Here is a 16,133-nt window from a genome sequence, read left to right as displayed (position 1 = left end):
GATTCTTTACTGTCTGGGCTACCAGGGCAGCCCAGAGACAGATGGCTAGCCCCAGAGCTCTGGTCTTCCACTCAGGTTCCCAATCTACTGACTCCCTCCTTGATCCAATCTTGAAGTCTTATTGAGCAGCTGGGTGGGTACTTAGAACAGTGACAACCAGATACCAACCCTCCGCTCAAGAGATAACTCTCACTCAAAGATGACAACAAAGCAGCCTCTAAGTTTTTATTAACATGAGTTTCCAAAATCAAGCATCCATATTAGTGTGGGGAGTGAGGGTGGGAGGAGGGGGAAGGGCAGGAAGAAGGAATTCTGCTCTATTGGTAATAAAGCTCCAGGTTCATCCCATCGTGGATTTCATCTGAAGTGAAGGTGTTAAGGAATCCTTAAGGTGGGCTCCATCCCCATCCCCATCTCTCACAACTGCAACATTTGGGACTGGATCATTTTGATTTGGAAAGAATCCAAACTTTGTAAAAAGTTCATGTTCCTTCTGCACAACAGACATCCTGGAATCTAGCTCCACCCTGATCTCCTGTCCCCACTCAGGTGGAGCTTAGTAAATAAATATTTTGACCAGAAAGTGTCAAAGTCTTACAAGCCAAGTCAAAATATTTAACCAACCACCCTCCTCCCCCAACAAAATAATTAGATGGCTCCCACTCTCTAAATACTTACCATGTGTCACATTCTAAGTTAAATAACTTATGGGCATAACCTCATACAGACCTGAGTATTGAACATAGGGAACCAAGTCTGGGTATGTAGATCCTTCCTCAAAAAGTCAAAAAAGGATACAGTCCCCCAGAGACACATGGTCCTTAAAAATCGTGTACCTGTGGGATAAAAACTTTTTAGAAAAAAATCTAAGGAGGCTCTTCACCCCAGAGACCAGCTGAAAAAGTTCTGCCTAAACAAAGGGCTGGCTGCAGCCCTCCCTCAACCAAACTCTTCTGGCCTGCTCCTGTCCAGCCCCTAGTTCTACCCCTGTACTCACCACTTCTTCAATACGATCTTGTTCCAACGAGTGCCAGTTTGGGCTGCGATCAGCTTCTTAAGGTCCCCGATGGTGTCATCCGTACTGGACGCAGAGGAGTTAAGGAAAATGGAAAGAGGACTCTCCCCATTCCCGCCCCAACCCCCAGGTTTAATTACAATCACTCTAAAACAAAGACTGAGTTGCCTGCCTCATGCCAAGCATCCCCCGGAAGCTACAGCACCTTGGTCGGCAGTGGATACTTGCACTTAACGCGCACCTTCTTTCCCAGACGGTCGTTGCAAACAACCTCGATCATCCTGGCTGGAGCAACACAAAGCGAGGACTGGGAGGCAACAGAATCGAGACTTCAGGGGTTCCCTAGGTCCCAAGACCCCCGGTTATTGAGACTTAACGTTCACATCCCCATCACTCCCCGTCCCCATCACTCCCTTAGATCGGAGTCTCCCCAGGCCCCTAGTTCCGTGTCCCAGGACTTCGGACCCCAGGGCTACCGCGGACGCCGGGCAGCCGCGCTCCTCCCCTCCAGTAACCCGCCCGGGCCCCGACCCACTCCAGGTAGCCTGAAGACCGAGCCGAGCCTCTCGCAGGCCAGCGGATCCTCGAAGGCCGGGTCCCCTCACCTTTCCCCGACTCCGGATTCCTCCACCTGGCTCCCTCACCTCAAATCGCCTGGAAGCAGCAGACGCCACAACCTCCTCGCACGACTGCTAAACCCAGGCCAGAGTAGACACTAAGAACCTACGCTAAAACAGGAAGCGGAAGTGCGCAACCGGAAGCTCCACCCCTCCCCCCCGTGCCTGTCAACACGCCACGGAGTGCTCATCCCAGGGTAAGATGTGGGCTTGCAGTTCCCAGGCGCGGTTTTGGGCTTCCAAGCCTGGGCAGGGGGACACCTGTGGACGGAGCGTTGGGCCGAATGAGGGTCCCGGCTGGGGAGAGGAGTGGAGTGTCAGCGGTCTTGGACCGGCGCCCAGCCTCTTGGAGGCCCTTGGTTGAAGGCACTTCGTTGTGCCGAGACACCGTCTAGTGTGGCATCTGGTGGAGACGCCCAGGCACATCCCGAGGGAACAGGGTTGACCTCCTGTTCCTGAGCCCAACGAAGCCTCTAACAGGAGCCTGGATCAAGTCCTGCAGTTGTACTCTCCGCCCCCCTGCCTTCATTCAGGGCTGGACCCCGGAAGCGTTTTGCTCATCCCTCCCCTCTGGCTATCTCGCCTGTCCCCAGGGACATCTGGGTTGCTGACTACAATCAGTAAGTGAAGGACTCTTCTGATTCTGGCCTGGGTACCAGCACTTACCAGCACTCCAGAATGGAGTTCAGCTCTTATCAGAATGCAGCACTGATGAGGAAGCTGGAAACCAGCACGCGTGCAAGAGCTCCCAGGTCTTTGACTTCAAGGAAGGTCGCTCCTGCCCTACAGAGGGCACTGTGTACCAGATCCCAACCTTGCTTTTCAGCCCCAGAGCAGCCCCTGGACTGATATGTTTCCCCAGGGCTGGTGGAACAGGGAAGACCCCTTCCTAAATCCAACCTGCCTGTAGAACTCACTGTTGAACTGTTTCTTCTCAGCAGACAGAATTCTAGTTTGACTAGCCTAAAAGGATTCACTCTGAAAAGGGGGCGGCAACCTCTGATTCACCCAATCCACCTTCTCAAAATAAGATGCAAGATTAGGCAGAAGACGTGAGATACCTTCCTGGGGAAAGGATGGATGCTTTGCGACCCTGTCGGGGCTGCCCTGACTTAAGGAACTGGCTCAAGAAGTGCCGCCTCAAACACTAGACTCAGGGGCCTTCCTGCCTCAGGATTTTTTCTTTTTTCTGCCTCAGGGCAGAAATCTGTTGTTTCTCCAACCTCTGCAGAATCCCACTGAGTGGGCTTCAGAGGGCAGGGAATCTTAATGGAAAGTTTATTCAGATTGGAGACACAGATCCAGATGATGAATCAAAACCTCAGTCTCATTCCTTAATATTAAGCTGCATGGTCTCAACGGGCTTCCCAGATGGCACTAGTGGTAAAGAACCCGCCTGCCTGGGTCGGGAAGATCCCCTGGAGAAGGAAATAGCAACCCACTCCAGTATTCTTGCTTGGAGAATCCCATGGACAGAGGAGCCTGGTGGGCTACAGTCCATGGCGTTGCAAAGAGTCAGACACGATTGAAGCGACTTAGCACGCACACATGCTCACACATGATTCCAACATTCCCCTCTCTGATTCTCCTTTTCCTCATCCAGAAGAATAGATGGGGCAAGAAGGGAGATGGAATGTAAGGGGTAAGCTTGAAGGGACTGGTGTGCCTGGGGAAGTTTAGAAAGAGCACATCTTTCATTCACATAGAAAAACTAGGTCACACCCGCTGTTGATGGTGTTGACCACTAGACAGCAGAATTGCTGAGCATATTCCTCTTTTTGGTGCTTTTGGTGTTTTCCCAGTTATCTACAATGGACATATGTTACTCTTGTAATGAGGGGGAAAGTAAATTTAAAAAATTTATCAGTTGATTTGGCTGCATTGGGTCCTAGTTTCGGTATGTGGGATCTTTGTTCCCCGACCAGGGATTGAACCCCCATCCCCTGTATTGCAAGGCAGATTCTTAACCACTAGACCTCCAGGGAAGTCCCAGAAGAAATTTTGGGTTTTTTCGCCATACCAAATAGCATATCCGATCTTAGCATCCTGACCAGGGGCTGAACCCATGCCCGATGCAGTGGAAGAACAAAGTCTTAACTATTGGACCACCAGGGAAGTAAGTGTTATTTAAAAAAAAAAAAGTTCTCACTCATTTTTTATGTTTCATTCAAAGGTAGCTAGGCAGTTCCCTGGTGGTCCAGTGGTTAGGACTCTACTCTCTCACTGCCTAGGGCCTGGGTTCTGTCCTTGGCTGCAGAACTAAGATCCTGAAAGCCATGCAACACAGAAAGAAAAAAACAAAAAACCCTTTCCTCAAAAGAAACCCCACAAATTAAAAAAAATTTTTTTTAATTAAAAAAGAGATAGCTAAAACACAGGATTGTGTTGCTGAGCCTATGGGCTGGGGGAGATTGAAAAGGGGTGAAGAGTGCTGCTGAAAGGGGAGGGAAATAAAGCCTGGGATTGTTGGGAGCTTAGGGATCTACTGGGGGCCTGCCAGTCCCAACTGGGCTAAGGCATCCTGAGGAAGTGGAGGGAATGGGCCATGGGAAGTCCCAGGACTAGGCTGCCACTGCTACAAGGACTCCCTCCTCCAGAGCTGGGTGGGATATGGAAAGGCCTCAGGAGACTGGACAATTCACATTAGAGCTGCTGTTGCTGCTAAGTCACTTCAGTTGTGTCCAACTCTGTGTGACCCTATAGATGGCAGCCCACCACGATCCCCTGTCCCTGGGATTCTCCAGGCAAGAACACTGGAGTGGGTTGCCATTTCCTTCTCCAATGCATGAAAGTGAAAAGTGAAAGTGAAGTCACTCAGTCGTGTCTGACTCTTAGTGACCCCATGGACTTCAGCCTACCAGGCTCCTCCGTCCATAGGATTTTCCAGGCAAGAGTACTGGATTGGGTTGCCATTTCCGTCTCCAGACTCACATTAGAGACTTCTCTCTATTTCCTGATAAATGTCATTCAGAACTTCTCATGAAGAGACTCAGTACCTGCCCACTGGGGGCCAGGACAGCCCCACTCTCCCATTGGGGCCTCAAAAGGATCTGCTGTCATCTGCTACTGGGAGGAGCTAGGTGTTTCCTAGGAAGGAGAGTTCTGAGTCACAACTCAAGACGCAAGCTGAGCAGGGCTCCTCTGCCCCTTATTACCTAAATTTCTGACCCAGAGGAAATTCTATGTGGGGGTGCCCATCCTTCCACTCCTGTTTGCTTGATGGGGAGGAGATGGTTCCTAGGAAACCTGTGTAACTGACAGAGGCATTGCCCCTTCATGATGCCATGGGCTTTCTAGAGAGAATCACAGCCAGAGAGATGCCCACACTCTGGCATCAGAAAAATCTGGGCTTGAAGCCCTAGCAAGCAACATGATGTTTGCATGATCCCTGGTGGGGGAATTAAGATCCCACATGCACTGTAGAGCTGGCCAAAAGAAAATTTAAAAAAGCAAACTCTTTTAGATGTATGTGTTAAATTTCTGCAACTATCTATCAACTATATCTGAATAAAGCTTAAAAAACCTATATTGCTTTCACTTATCCATAAATAAATACATAAAAAGTAAAACACTGTGGTAGTCAGGTAGTCAACCTATTAAGATGAGGAAACCAGAAACCCCTGGACTACCAGAGTCCAGTGGACCACCATGTCAACCATTGGATGACCAGGGAAGTCCCAGTTTGGCATTTCATACACAATTTCTTCTGTGTGTGCATGTATTAAAAACATATTTTGCCAGGGGATTACATGGTGGTCCAGTGGTTAGGACTCAGCACTTTCGCTGCAGTGGTCTGGCTTCAGTCCCTGCTTAGGGAACTAAGATCCCACAAGCTGCACAGCATGGCAAAACAACAAAGCCCCCAACAAACAAACCAAAACCATGTATTACCATTATAGGCTCCCGAGAGTGTGAGTTAGTAAAAGCTATTTTATATATATATATATACACACACACACACACACACACACACAGACATATATGTAATATATACTTTCTATGTTTCTATTATAAATACACTCTATTTATATATGATAAATCAAACCAGGAACTGGATTCATGTGTCAAAGGACATGCCTCATGCGAAGAGTTGTCTCACTGGAAAAGACCCTGATGCTGGGAGGGATTGGGGGCAGGAGGAGAAGGGGACGACAGAGGATGAGATGGCTGGATGGCATCACTGACTCGATGCACATGAGTTTGGGTGAACTCCAGGAGTTGGTGATAGACAGGGAGGCCTGGCATGCTGCGATTCATGGGGTTGAAGAGCGACTGAACTGAACTGAGTGTTTTTTAAATGAATTAATTTAGGAAGGTCATCAGCTAAACAGTTATTACAGTGCAGGTCTTATTCTCCAATTATTAGTTCTTTCCTCAAATAGTATGACAAAATTCAATGAGAGTGTAATTTTGAATAGCTTTTGCCAAATCACACTTTCAAGAGCCTATAATGGCAATACATGGTTTTTTGTTTGTTTGTTGGGGATTTTGTTGTCTTGCTATGCTGTACAGCTTGTGGGATCTTAGTATATGTTACACATATATGTATATATACTTTGGCCACCTGATGCAAAGATCTGACTCATTGGAAAAGACCCTGATGCTAGGAAAGATTGAAGGCAGGAGGAGAAGGGGACGACAGAGGATGAGATGGTTAGATGGCATCACCAACTCGATGGACATGAGTTTGAGCGAACTCCGGGAGTTGGTGATGAACAGGAAAGCCTGGTGTGCTGCAGTCCATGGGTTCCCAAAGAATCAGACACGACTGAGTGACTGAACTGAACTGAACTAATATATGTATATAAGAGAATGTTTAGCTCCAGTATTGTTTAGCTTGCCTGGAAGCAACCTGAATGCTCATCAATACAGGAGTGTTTCAATAAATTTCACTGCCCTTATGACTTGGCAACTTTAAAAATGAGTGTTATATATGTGGAGGAAGTGTCAATTCAGGCTCTGTGGAGAACAATTTGGCGCCATCAGTAAAAGTAAAAAATTCAGTGTCTTTTAACAAGCTCTATCACTTCTACAAATTTATTCTCATGCACAAAAAAGCATTATTAAGTAAAAAAATAGGGACTTCTCTCTCTGCCTAGAGCTCCGCTTTTGGTCCCGCCCTTTAGGGCTCGGCATCAGCAGCCCACTCCAGTACTCTTGCCTGGAAAATCCCATGGACTGAGAAGCCTGGTAGGCTACAGTCCATGGGGTCGCAAGGAGTCGGACACTACTGAGCAGCTTCACTTCACTTAATCGCCCAGTCACGCATTAGGAGCTCGGTCCTAATCCCCAGCCACGCCCCCAGTCTCGTTCCCGCCCTTAACCCCGCCTCAGGCCTCAACGTCGCCCGAGCCACGCCTTTTGTGTTTGGCCCGCCTCTCCGGCCCCGCCCCCGAGTCTTGTTCCCACCTTAACCCCGCCCTGGACTTCGTTATCGCCTTAGCCACGCCTTCCGGGCTAGGTCCCAGTCCCTAGCCCCATCCTCTGTGCGGAGTTCTGATACCGTGCTGGACTGGCTGCCAGATCCAGCCACATCCCCTGAAGAGGAAAGCCGAAACTCCGTCAGCTACCGGAAACTGCGACCACCTCCCTGTCCGCACCCTCTTTTCCCTCCGCTTCTTAGGGCCCCCACAGGGCGAGTACCCGGGTTCCTTTAGTCGGAAGCGGAAGTGCGTGTCAACGGGATCATGGCGACTTTTGCCGACTTGCCCGACTCGGTCCTGCTGGAGATCTTCTCTTATCTCCCGGTCCGGGATCGGATCCGAATCTCCAGGTGCGGCCGCCCCCTGCGGGAGGGAAGGGCCAGGCGGGGGGCGTATCAGGAGATGCACATCTGATCCTGGCGGGGCCGGGGTCGTTCTAACGGCGGGTCCCCTCCCCCAGGGTCTGTCACCACTGGAAGAAGCTGGTGGACGACCGGTGGCTGTGGCGACACGTCGACCTGACGCTCTACACGGTATGCGGGTCTGGCCGTGCAGGCCTGGGCCGAGGTCGGGTTGGTCAGACTTCGAAGACCACGCCTCCAACCCTGTGTTTCGAGCGAGGCTCTCCCGGGTGCGTCCCGCCCGTGTCCCTTACTTGCTCTGCAGTGACCTCCAGGCCTCAGCTTCCCCATCTCCAGAATGGGTGTAACCAAGGTCTTGCAGGAAAAGAGCTTATTGATGAGTTTTCATGGAGAAATTTTCTATAGTCGACTTAGTTCTAGAATTAATCTCCTGAGTAGTCAACCAAATCATTTCAACTTTCTCCCACTTGTGCTTTATTTATTTTTCTTTGTTGTTGTTCAGTCGCTAAGTTGCCCGACTCTTTGCAACCCTATGAACTACAGCACACCAGGCTCCCCTGTCCTTCACTGATTTCCCGGAGTCACTCAAATTCATGTCCATTGACTTAGTGATCCTCTCTAACCATCTCATCCTCTGCTGCCCCCTTCTCCTTTTGCCTTCAATCTTTCCCAGCATCGGGTCTTTTCCAATGAGTTGGCCCTTTGCATTTTTCTTTTTATTATGAACTATTTCAAATAGATATAGAAATGTATAGAGGATATATATCTGAAACTATGTACTCACCACCTAGATTTAATCTTTTTAAACCTTTGGCTTTATTCACTGCAGATCTTGTGAAATACACATACAAATGTTTCTATACGAACATATGCATACAACATTTGCACATATGTTTCTTGCACTTTTGAAACCCTCCTCAGAGATAACCGTGACTATAAAGTGGATTTGTATCCCTTCATGTTTTTATTTACTGCCTATGTATGTGCTTATAAGCAATATACAGTATTGTTAATGTGTTTCTAAAATGGAGATAAAACTACTCTTTAGATAATTAAATGCTATTTTACTTATATTAATATATCCACCCATTACCAACTTTATTCACACATCACTTTTGAGATTTACTCTAATTAGTACTTGTAAATCTAATTCGTTCCTTTTAATTGCTGTTAAATGAATATACCACAGTTTGTTTCTCTATTTTCCTGTTGACAGATGATTAGATTATTTCCAACTTTCTACTATCACAAACAGCTTTATAAGACCGTGTCTCAAACTTTATTGTGCATATGAATCACCTGTTAGTGTTAGGTTGGTGTTGGTCACTCAGTCGTGTCCAACTTTTTGCAACCCCATGGACTATAGCCCACCAGGCTCCTCTGTCCATGGGATTTCCCAGTCGAGAATACTGGAGTGGGTTGCCATTTCCTCCTCTGGGGGATCTTCCCGACCCATTGCATTGACAGGCGGATTCTTTACCTCCAAGCCACCAGACTATTTTATTATGAAAACTTTCAAACGTATATAATAGTTAGAAGAACAGTACAGAGAACACAGTGTTGCCCACCACTAATACTTAATACATTGGTTGTATCATCTCTTCATCCATCCATCCCTCTTTCCATCAAGCTTTTATTTTCCAAATGTTTGTTTATTTTGTTTTCCCATTTGATTTTTTAAGTATGCTTCAAAATCAGTTGCAGATGAGTCCACTTCTAAAACACTTTAGTACCCATAACAGATATTAACTAGGACATTTGTTTTACATTTCTCTTTTTGAGGTTTAACTTTTTAAAATCACACATCATGAATAATTCTTACAAAAATGTGGAAGTAGTATAACTATGTATGGTGATGGGTATTAACTAGACTTATTGTGATGATCATGTCATAATACATATAAGTATTGAATCATTATGTTGTATGCCTGAAACTAATAAGTGTTATATGTTAATTATATCTAAATTAAAACAAAACCAAAAAAAATTGAAATATTGTCACAAATGAAGCAAGAGCCTTTGACAGTCATCCCCTGGTATCTCTACCCTTCCCCAGAATAACCACTAGTATGTGTGGAATTTCCTTCTGTAGCATTTTCTATGCTTTTGGAGCCTTGGGGCTTTATAGGGAAGGAAAGGGCAGTGGTTACAAGAGCAGGATTGGCCTTTGGGGTCAGGCTGTGTTGAATCATAGTTGTACTCTTGCAGCAAGATTCGGCCAATGCATTTTTCCAGTAGGGGGGTGGGGTGGGGACGGAGACCTGCCTTGCAACCAGGTACTGTGTGAGCCTTCTAGTTCAATGCTCAGCACTGCATCTGGCAAACAGTAGTTACTCAATACAAGTTAACCATTATGGTTGAAAGAATTGTACCCATATAAATTATAATATATATATAATAGTCTTCCCAGGTGGGGCTAGTGGTAAAGAATCTGCCTGCCGTTGCAGGACACATAAGAGACGCCAGTTCAATCACTGGGTCAGGAAGATCCCCTGGAGAAGGAAATGGCAACCCACTCCAGCATTCTTGCCTGGAGAATCCCTTGGACTGAGGAGCCTGTTGGGCTACAGTCCATGGGGTCACAAAAGAGTCAGACATGACTTAGCAGCTAAACAACAAAAGTACATAGTATTGTTTCTTTTTTTTTTAACCCTAAAGGTATCATTTTGCCACTCCTTCCTGCATGTCTTGAGGAGTTACCCACGTTTGAATCTCTGAATCCTCTTTGTTCTTAGTTGCTATCTACATGGCTGTTATCACTGGACATTTTTGCTGTTAAAACCATGATGTCAGAAACCAACGTTTCTGTAAGGTAAATTCCACAAAACAGGTATTACTAGGTTAGGCAGTGTGTTCATTTAAACCAACTAAAGAATTCATTTAAAAAAATATAAGTGGGGGCCGCTCAGAGATAAATGCAGAGGATTGAAAATATACAAAATTATAAACATTGGAAAGTAAGGTCTCTCCCTGCTTCTGTCACCCAAATCACCTTGTTCTTTCCCAGAAAGGCAGTAGATGTTCCTGTATTTGAAAAAACAAAACAGGTGCCAGTGGGGGTCCATATTTTAAATTTCAGTAAAAATCAGATTGCATTTCAAAGTAGCCAGACCAAGTCCCACCAGCAGGACCCAAGAACTGCTTTTCCACATCCTGGCTAGTGTTTGATATCATGAAACTTAAAGGATTTTCTCATTTGTCTTTTTACAAGTAAAAATGCTTCAACTTCTGGCTTTGTGGCCATTTGCTATTTTGCCAACAGTGGCTTCCACTCTTGTGAGTTACCTTTTAGTGGCCAGTGTTTCTAGTGAATCCCTTTCCTCAGCCCAAATTTGCAGGTCTGAATTTGATCAGGAAGATTTGATTCCTCTATCAAGAGTAGTTAACAGGGGGGGAGGGATAAATTAGGAGTTTGAGATTAAACTATACATACTACTATATATAAAATAGGTAACCAACGAAGACCTACTGTATAGCACAGTTGGAGCAATACTCAATATCTTATAATAACCTAAAATGGAATAGAATATAAAAAATATATATATATATCCAGCCATATATATATATATTCATCCATATATATACACATATGGGCTTCTCTGGTGGCTCAGGTGGTAAAGAAGCTGCCTGAAATTCAGAAGACCTGGGTTTGATCCCTGGGTCAGAAAGGTCTCCTGGAGAAGGGAATGACTACCCGCTCTAGTATTCTTGCCTAGAGAACTCCATGGACAGAGGAGCCCGGTGGGTGACAGTCCATGGAGTCACAAAGAGTCAGACATGACTGAGTGATTAACTCTTTTACTTTTACATATATACATATATATATATATAGCTGTACACCAAAATAGCAATCACTGAATCACTTCGCTCTGCACCAAAACTAATACATTGTAACACACTGTAAATCAACTATATTTCAATGAAAGTGTGAAAAACATGAATTTAGGAATAAAAGGATTAGGGATACCAAGAACCCAACAGAAAAGGAATAGCTGAAAAACAGCAGAATATCATCTTGCCTGGTCATGGATTTTGCTAATAAAAAAGTCATATTTACCAAAAAAAAAAGTCAACAAATTCTATGGTATGCAGTTTCTTTTTTCTGCTTTTTTTTTTTTAAAGGTAAACTGTACATATGATAAAATACATGAAATACTAGTTATTTATAGTTTGTTTTCTACAAGTCTAACTTCCCAGGGTTAAATTTTGCAGCTTTCACTATTACTAAGCTATGATTTTTTGTTTGTTTGTTTGTTTACATCTAATTTACCCTGGGCAGTTTTAACCTTTTTCAGTTTTTATTTTGTGTTGCTCATTTCTATGAAGAGGTGGTCATTAAGAATGCGATAGGCACTTCCTTGGTGGTTCAGTGGTTAAGACTCCAGGCTTCCACTGCAGGAGGCGAGGGTTTGATCCCTGGTTGGTGAACTAATATCCCACATACCACATGGGATGGCCAAAAAAAGAAAAAGAGATAAAAATATTGCTGGGTGGATTCACTTTTTTAAAAATCTTAAAAGGTATAAAGTTTTATTAAACCTGGAATCAATAGTACTATTTCATAAATTAGCAGTAAAATTTTCCTAGGGTATATATACAGATCACAGTGATTTTCATTGTGCAAGGAATTGAAAGGTTTAGAAACAGGCTTTTTGTTGTTGTTGTTTCACTTTCTTACTTATTCCAGAAGGTAATGAGACTCATTGTCCTGGTAGAGACAGATATGTTATGATGGTCTCTTATCCACCATTGCTTTTGTTCAAACTTAGAGGTCAAAATGATGGGGTTAAACCATCCTGTTACTTCTGGAAAGGTATCTGGTTGAGTAAGGCTGGTGAGGGAAGGACAGAATTCCCAGGAAGCCTCAGAACCCTACCTGGGGCTTGTCTGTCTCCAGGTGGGTGGGGTCCCTGGAAGATGCCCCGTATCTCTGGTCCAGACACCCTCCCACCTCTGGCTCTTACAGATGCGGCCCAAAGTCATGTGGCACCTCCTCCGCCGGTACATGGCATCCAGGCTCCATTCCCTACGGATGGGCGGCTACCTGTTCTCAGGCTCCCAGGCTCCCCAGCTGTCCCCTGCCCTGATGAGGGCCCTGGGTCAGAAGTGCCCCAACCTCAAGCGCCTCTGCCTGCATGTGGCCAACCTGAGCATGGTGCCCATCACCAGCCTGCCCTGCACCCTGAGGACCCTGGAGCTGCACAGCTGTGAGATCTCCATGGCCTGGCTCCATAAAGAGCAGGACCCCACGGTGCTGCCCCTGCTCGAGTGCATTGTGCTGGACCGCGTCCCCGCCTTCCGCGACGAGCACCTGCAGGGCCTCACACGTTTCCGCGCCCTGCGCTCGCTGGTGCTGGGTGGCACCTACCGAGTGACTGAGACGGGGCTGGATATGGGCCTGCAGGAGCTGAACTACCTGCAGAGGCTGGAGGTGCTGGGCTGTACCCTCTCGGCCGACAGCACCCTCCTGGCCATCAGCCGCCACCTCCGAGATGTGCGGAAGATCCGGCTGACCGTTCGGGGCCTCTCGGCCCCTGGCCTGTCTGTCCTGGAGGGCATGCCAGCCCTGGAGAGTCTGTGCCTGCTGGGGCCACTTGTCACCCCGGAAATGCCTTCCCCACAGGAGATCCTCGCCTCCTGCCTCACCATGCCCAAGCTCAGGGTCCTTGAGCTGCAGGGGCTGGGCTGGGAGGGTCAGGAGGCAGAGAGGATCCTGTCTAAGGGGCTACCGCACTGTATGGTCATTGTCAGGGCCTTGCCCAAAGAGTCCATGGACTGGTGGATGTGACTGCACCCCCCCCCCCCCCCGACCCAGGGATCCCCCTCTTAGCTTTCATTAATGAGATCTGGACCCTCTGAGCAGCACCTTGCCAGTAGGCAAGTGATCAGGTTGGAGAGGCCTTAAGGCCAGGTAGAGAGAACCCAGGCCTTGGTGTCTTCAGGTCATTGGAATCATGGTTTACCAGCTGTATGGCCTCTGTGACATGAGCCAGCCCCTTGGAGGCCCTATCCTCACATCTGGAGATGAAGAAGACCTCAGCTACCTCATGGTTACGTTACCGAGCCTTAATGTTTACCACCCCAGGGCCCACCAGTGGCCCTCCATGAAGAGCTGTTCTCAGGAACAGGATGATGCAGAAGGGCAGATTAGGACTTAGGGAGACCTGAGGGGCCGAGACCCCTTAGGAAGCCTAGAAAGCCTAGGAAGCTTAGGAAGCCTATCTATGCATGCACACTGCACACTAACATGTCATTGACACGCAGACACACCACTGATAACACTGACAGACCTACATGCACACAGGAGACATGGAAAGGAGGGCAGATACAATTCATGCTTTGATGATCAAAATGTTAAAGATCCGAAGCTGTCCTTTCTGTATTTTGTATTCTGGATTTTCCCAATTTTCCATAGTGTAATTTTGCTATTAAAGACAATCTTTTTTTTTTTTTTTTTTAAGTGTTTGGTTTATTTATTCAACAAATGTGTCTCAAGCTATTTTACAGGGACTGTTCTAGGCACTGGGACCACAGCAATGAATGAAACACACACAAGGAAGAAGGCAGGGTGATCAACAGGTGAACATACGCATGGAATAGTTTTAGAGACTCTGAGCCAATAAACTAGGGCCATGTGATGGACACACGTGTGTTTGGTTGGGTGGGCAGGTGGGCTTCTCTGAGGGGAAGCCTGGGAGACAATGAGGAACCAGCCCTGGGGAGCACTAGGAAAGACAGAAAAAGCAAAGACCTAAGATGGAAATAATGAACTTGGCATTTTCTGAGGATGGGAAGAAGGTCCCAGGGGCCAAGTGAACAATAGTGAAATCAGACAGGATGAGGAGACGTTGGAAGGGCCTCACAGGTGGCTTTGGTTTCAGGGGTTCCGTAAGGAGCAACTCGTTTTCCTGTTTTTGAGTCTGAACCACTTCAAAGATGCAGGTGGCAGACAGCAATCCTAAGTGCCTACCCTTGAAATGAGGTGTGTGTGTGTGTGTGTTTTTGAAGTAGAGTTGATTTACGATGTTGTGTTCATTTCTGCCATACAGCAAAGTGACTCATGACTCACTTATACATATATGTATGCATATCCTTTTTTTTTGCAACACAGCATGTGTGGTCTTAGTTTCCCAACCAGGGATCAAACCTGTGCCCCCTGCAGTGGCAGTGAAGGAAGCCTACAGTGAATGGTGTTGCCGGGTTTGTGGTCCCCAAAGGAGAAGATTTAACTCCAGACCAAAGACAGTTTCAGTCACTCAGAGCTTTGTGTAGATTTTTATTTGAAGTGAAAGTGACAGAGAAAGCTTCTGACATAGACATCAGAAGGGGGCAGGAGAATACCTGGCTTGCTAGTTTCGGCAGGGCATTATATACTCTTCTGCTAGCTAGTTAAATAAAAATAATACCTCAAGGTTTGTAAAAGTTCCACCATACCCTTTCCCAAGGCATACATCATGTCATAACTTTGGCACAAGATTAGCCAGGGGGAATGATCCTGGTCAATGTCTCTGGAGACATACTGTTGCTGTGTCATCAGGGCTACAAGTCTTGGGAAACAGTTTCCCAGGCAAGATTTGTTACAATTATAATTATTCATAGAGTCTAAGAAAAGCATTTCCATGAGTAAGACACTGCAGCCGTTAGTTCCAGACCTAAAGAAAGGCCAGTTCTCAGGCAAGATACATTGTTGCACAAGGCTTAAGGAAAGCATGAGCAAGAATATTGGACTCCCCTTTAAAGGGGCCTAAGCTTTAACTCAGAAGCAGGGTGTCTTAACCACTGGACCACCAGGGGAATCCCTATGTATTCTTTTTTATATGTTTTTCCATGATGGTTTATCTCAGAATATTGAATATAGTGGACTTCCCAGGCAGCTCAGTGGTAAAGAATCTACCTGCCAATGCAGGAGACATAAGAGACATGGGTTTGATCCCTGGGTCGGGAAGATCCTGTGGAGGAGGGCATGGCAACTCACTCCAGTATTCTTGCCTGGAGAATCCCATGGACAGAGGAGGCTGGTGGGCTACAGTCCATAGGGTCACATAATCGGATATGACTGAAGCGGCTTAGTACACACTGAATATAGTTCCCTGTGCTATCCAATAGGACCTTGCTGGGTTTTTTGTTTTGTCTTTTCTGGCCACACCTCACAGCTTGTGAGATCTTAGTTCTCTGACCAGGGATCAAACCTGTGCCCCCAGCAGTGGAAGGATGGAGTCCTAACCACTGGACCAAGTGAAGTCCCTAGGACTGTGTTGTTTATCCATGAGTGTTACTCCTGATCGGAGCTGGGTAGGAGGGTATGTGTGGCTTTGCAGGCTCACTACCTGCCTGCCAATTCAGTGTGTCTGCTCTGTGGTGGGCAGAGCCAGGAGAGAGGAAAGAGGGCTGAGCTGGGTACCCTTGGTTCTTTTTTCCAAGTTCACCTATCAGAGAGGACCCAGATGTTTCATTCTTTTCCCACTGGGGCAGCCAATGGAAATTCCTTCCCATCTGACCACATGAAGACCAGGGTGTGACTGCTCCCCTGATGTGGCCATAGTTAGGGGTCTACTTGTCCCACACTGGGACCAAATCTAGCAGCTCCTGCCCAAGGCATCTAGGGGACCAGGTTGATCCAGGCTGGGGCATGGACCCTGGGGACATCTCAGGAAGGGAAATGACCAAGGGCTCTGTCACCTTGGTAGAGAGTGTTTGGAGATCTGGTATATACTGT

General features: G+C 46.7%; 2 protein-coding genes across 9 annotated transcripts; one reads left to right on the top strand and one right to left on the bottom strand.

Moving 5' to 3' along the window:
• Window positions 1-200: 200 nt before the first annotated feature.
• Window positions 201-1,785, bottom strand: UBL5 (ubiquitin like 5). 4 transcript variants are annotated; one of them, XM_019964113.2, is made up of 5 exons: window positions 1,660-1,785; window positions 1,240-1,357; window positions 998-1,081; window positions 799-836; window positions 201-361 (listed from the first exon to the last, which is right to left on the bottom strand). In XM_019964113.2, exons 2-5 carry the CDS (start codon window positions 1,293-1,295, stop codon window positions 318-320), a joined length of 222 nt encoding a protein of 73 aa, XP_019819672.1. In that variant the 5' UTR covers window positions 1,296-1,357; window positions 1,660-1,785; the 3' UTR covers window positions 201-317. The 4 variants fall into 4 exon arrangements, with proteins under 4 accessions (XP_019819672.1, XP_019819673.1, XP_019819675.1 ...); XM_019964114.2 differs by having other exon boundaries at window positions 1,621-1,777; XM_019964116.2 differs by having other exon boundaries at window positions 1,240-1,322; window positions 1,660-1,776.
• Window positions 1,786-1,789: 4 nt separating this feature from the next.
• FBXL12 (F-box and leucine rich repeat protein 12) lies at window positions 1,790-13,870 on the top strand. 5 transcript variants are annotated; one of them, XM_070792768.1, is made up of 4 exons: window positions 1,813-1,829; window positions 2,226-7,405; window positions 7,516-7,588; window positions 12,384-13,870. In XM_070792768.1, exons 2-4 carry the CDS (start codon window positions 7,320-7,322, stop codon window positions 13,203-13,205), a joined length of 981 nt encoding a protein of 326 aa, XP_070648869.1. In that variant the 5' UTR covers window positions 1,813-1,829; window positions 2,226-7,319; the 3' UTR covers window positions 13,206-13,870. The 5 variants fall into 5 exon arrangements, with proteins under 5 accessions (XP_019819669.1, XP_019819670.2, XP_070648870.1 ...); XM_019964110.2 differs by having other exon boundaries at window positions 1,790-7,405; XM_019964111.2 differs by having other exon boundaries at window positions 1,790-7,405; window positions 7,516-7,686.
• The last annotated feature ends 2,263 nt before the right edge of the window (window positions 13,871-16,133 follow it).

This window comes from Bos indicus, chromosome 7 (assembly GCF_029378745.1).
Source record: "Bos indicus isolate NIAB-ARS_2022 breed Sahiwal x Tharparkar chromosome 7, NIAB-ARS_B.indTharparkar_mat_pri_1.0, whole genome shotgun sequence".
In the NCBI taxonomy this organism is placed as follows: Eukaryota; Metazoa; Chordata; class Mammalia; order Artiodactyla; family Bovidae; genus Bos; species Bos indicus.
The sequence above is the reverse complement of the archived record's forward strand: the minus strand, read 5'-3'. Positions and strand labels throughout refer to the sequence as shown.

What these genes read in the sequence shown, in the direction of transcription:
- UBL5 (XM_019964113.2), bottom strand. Translation starts at nt 1,295, where the DNA reads ATGATCGAGGTTGTTTGCAACGACCGTCTGGGAAAGAAGGTGCGCGTT. An exon ending in AAGGTGCGCGTTAAGTGCAA is followed by an intron (nt 1,082 to 1,239) that starts GTATCCACTGCC and finishes CTCTGCGTCCAG; the next exon opens with TACGGATGACACCATCGGGG. An exon ending in AAGATCGTATTGAAGAAGTG is followed by an intron (nt 837 to 997) that starts GTGAGTACAGGG and finishes TTTATCCCACAG; the next exon opens with GTACACGATTTTTAAGGACC.
- FBXL12 (XM_019964110.2), top strand. Translation starts at nt 7,320, where the DNA reads ATGGCGACTTTTGCCGACTTGCCCGACTCGGTCCTGCTGGAGATCTTC. An exon ending in GATCGGATCCGAATCTCCAG is followed by an intron (nt 7,406 to 7,515) that starts GTGCGGCCGCCC and finishes CCCCTCCCCCAG; the next exon opens with GGTCTGTCACCACTGGAAGA. An exon ending in TCGACCTGACGCTCTACACG is followed by an intron (nt 7,589 to 12,383) that starts GTATGCGGGTCT and finishes TGGCTCTTACAG; the next exon opens with ATGCGGCCCAAAGTCATGTG.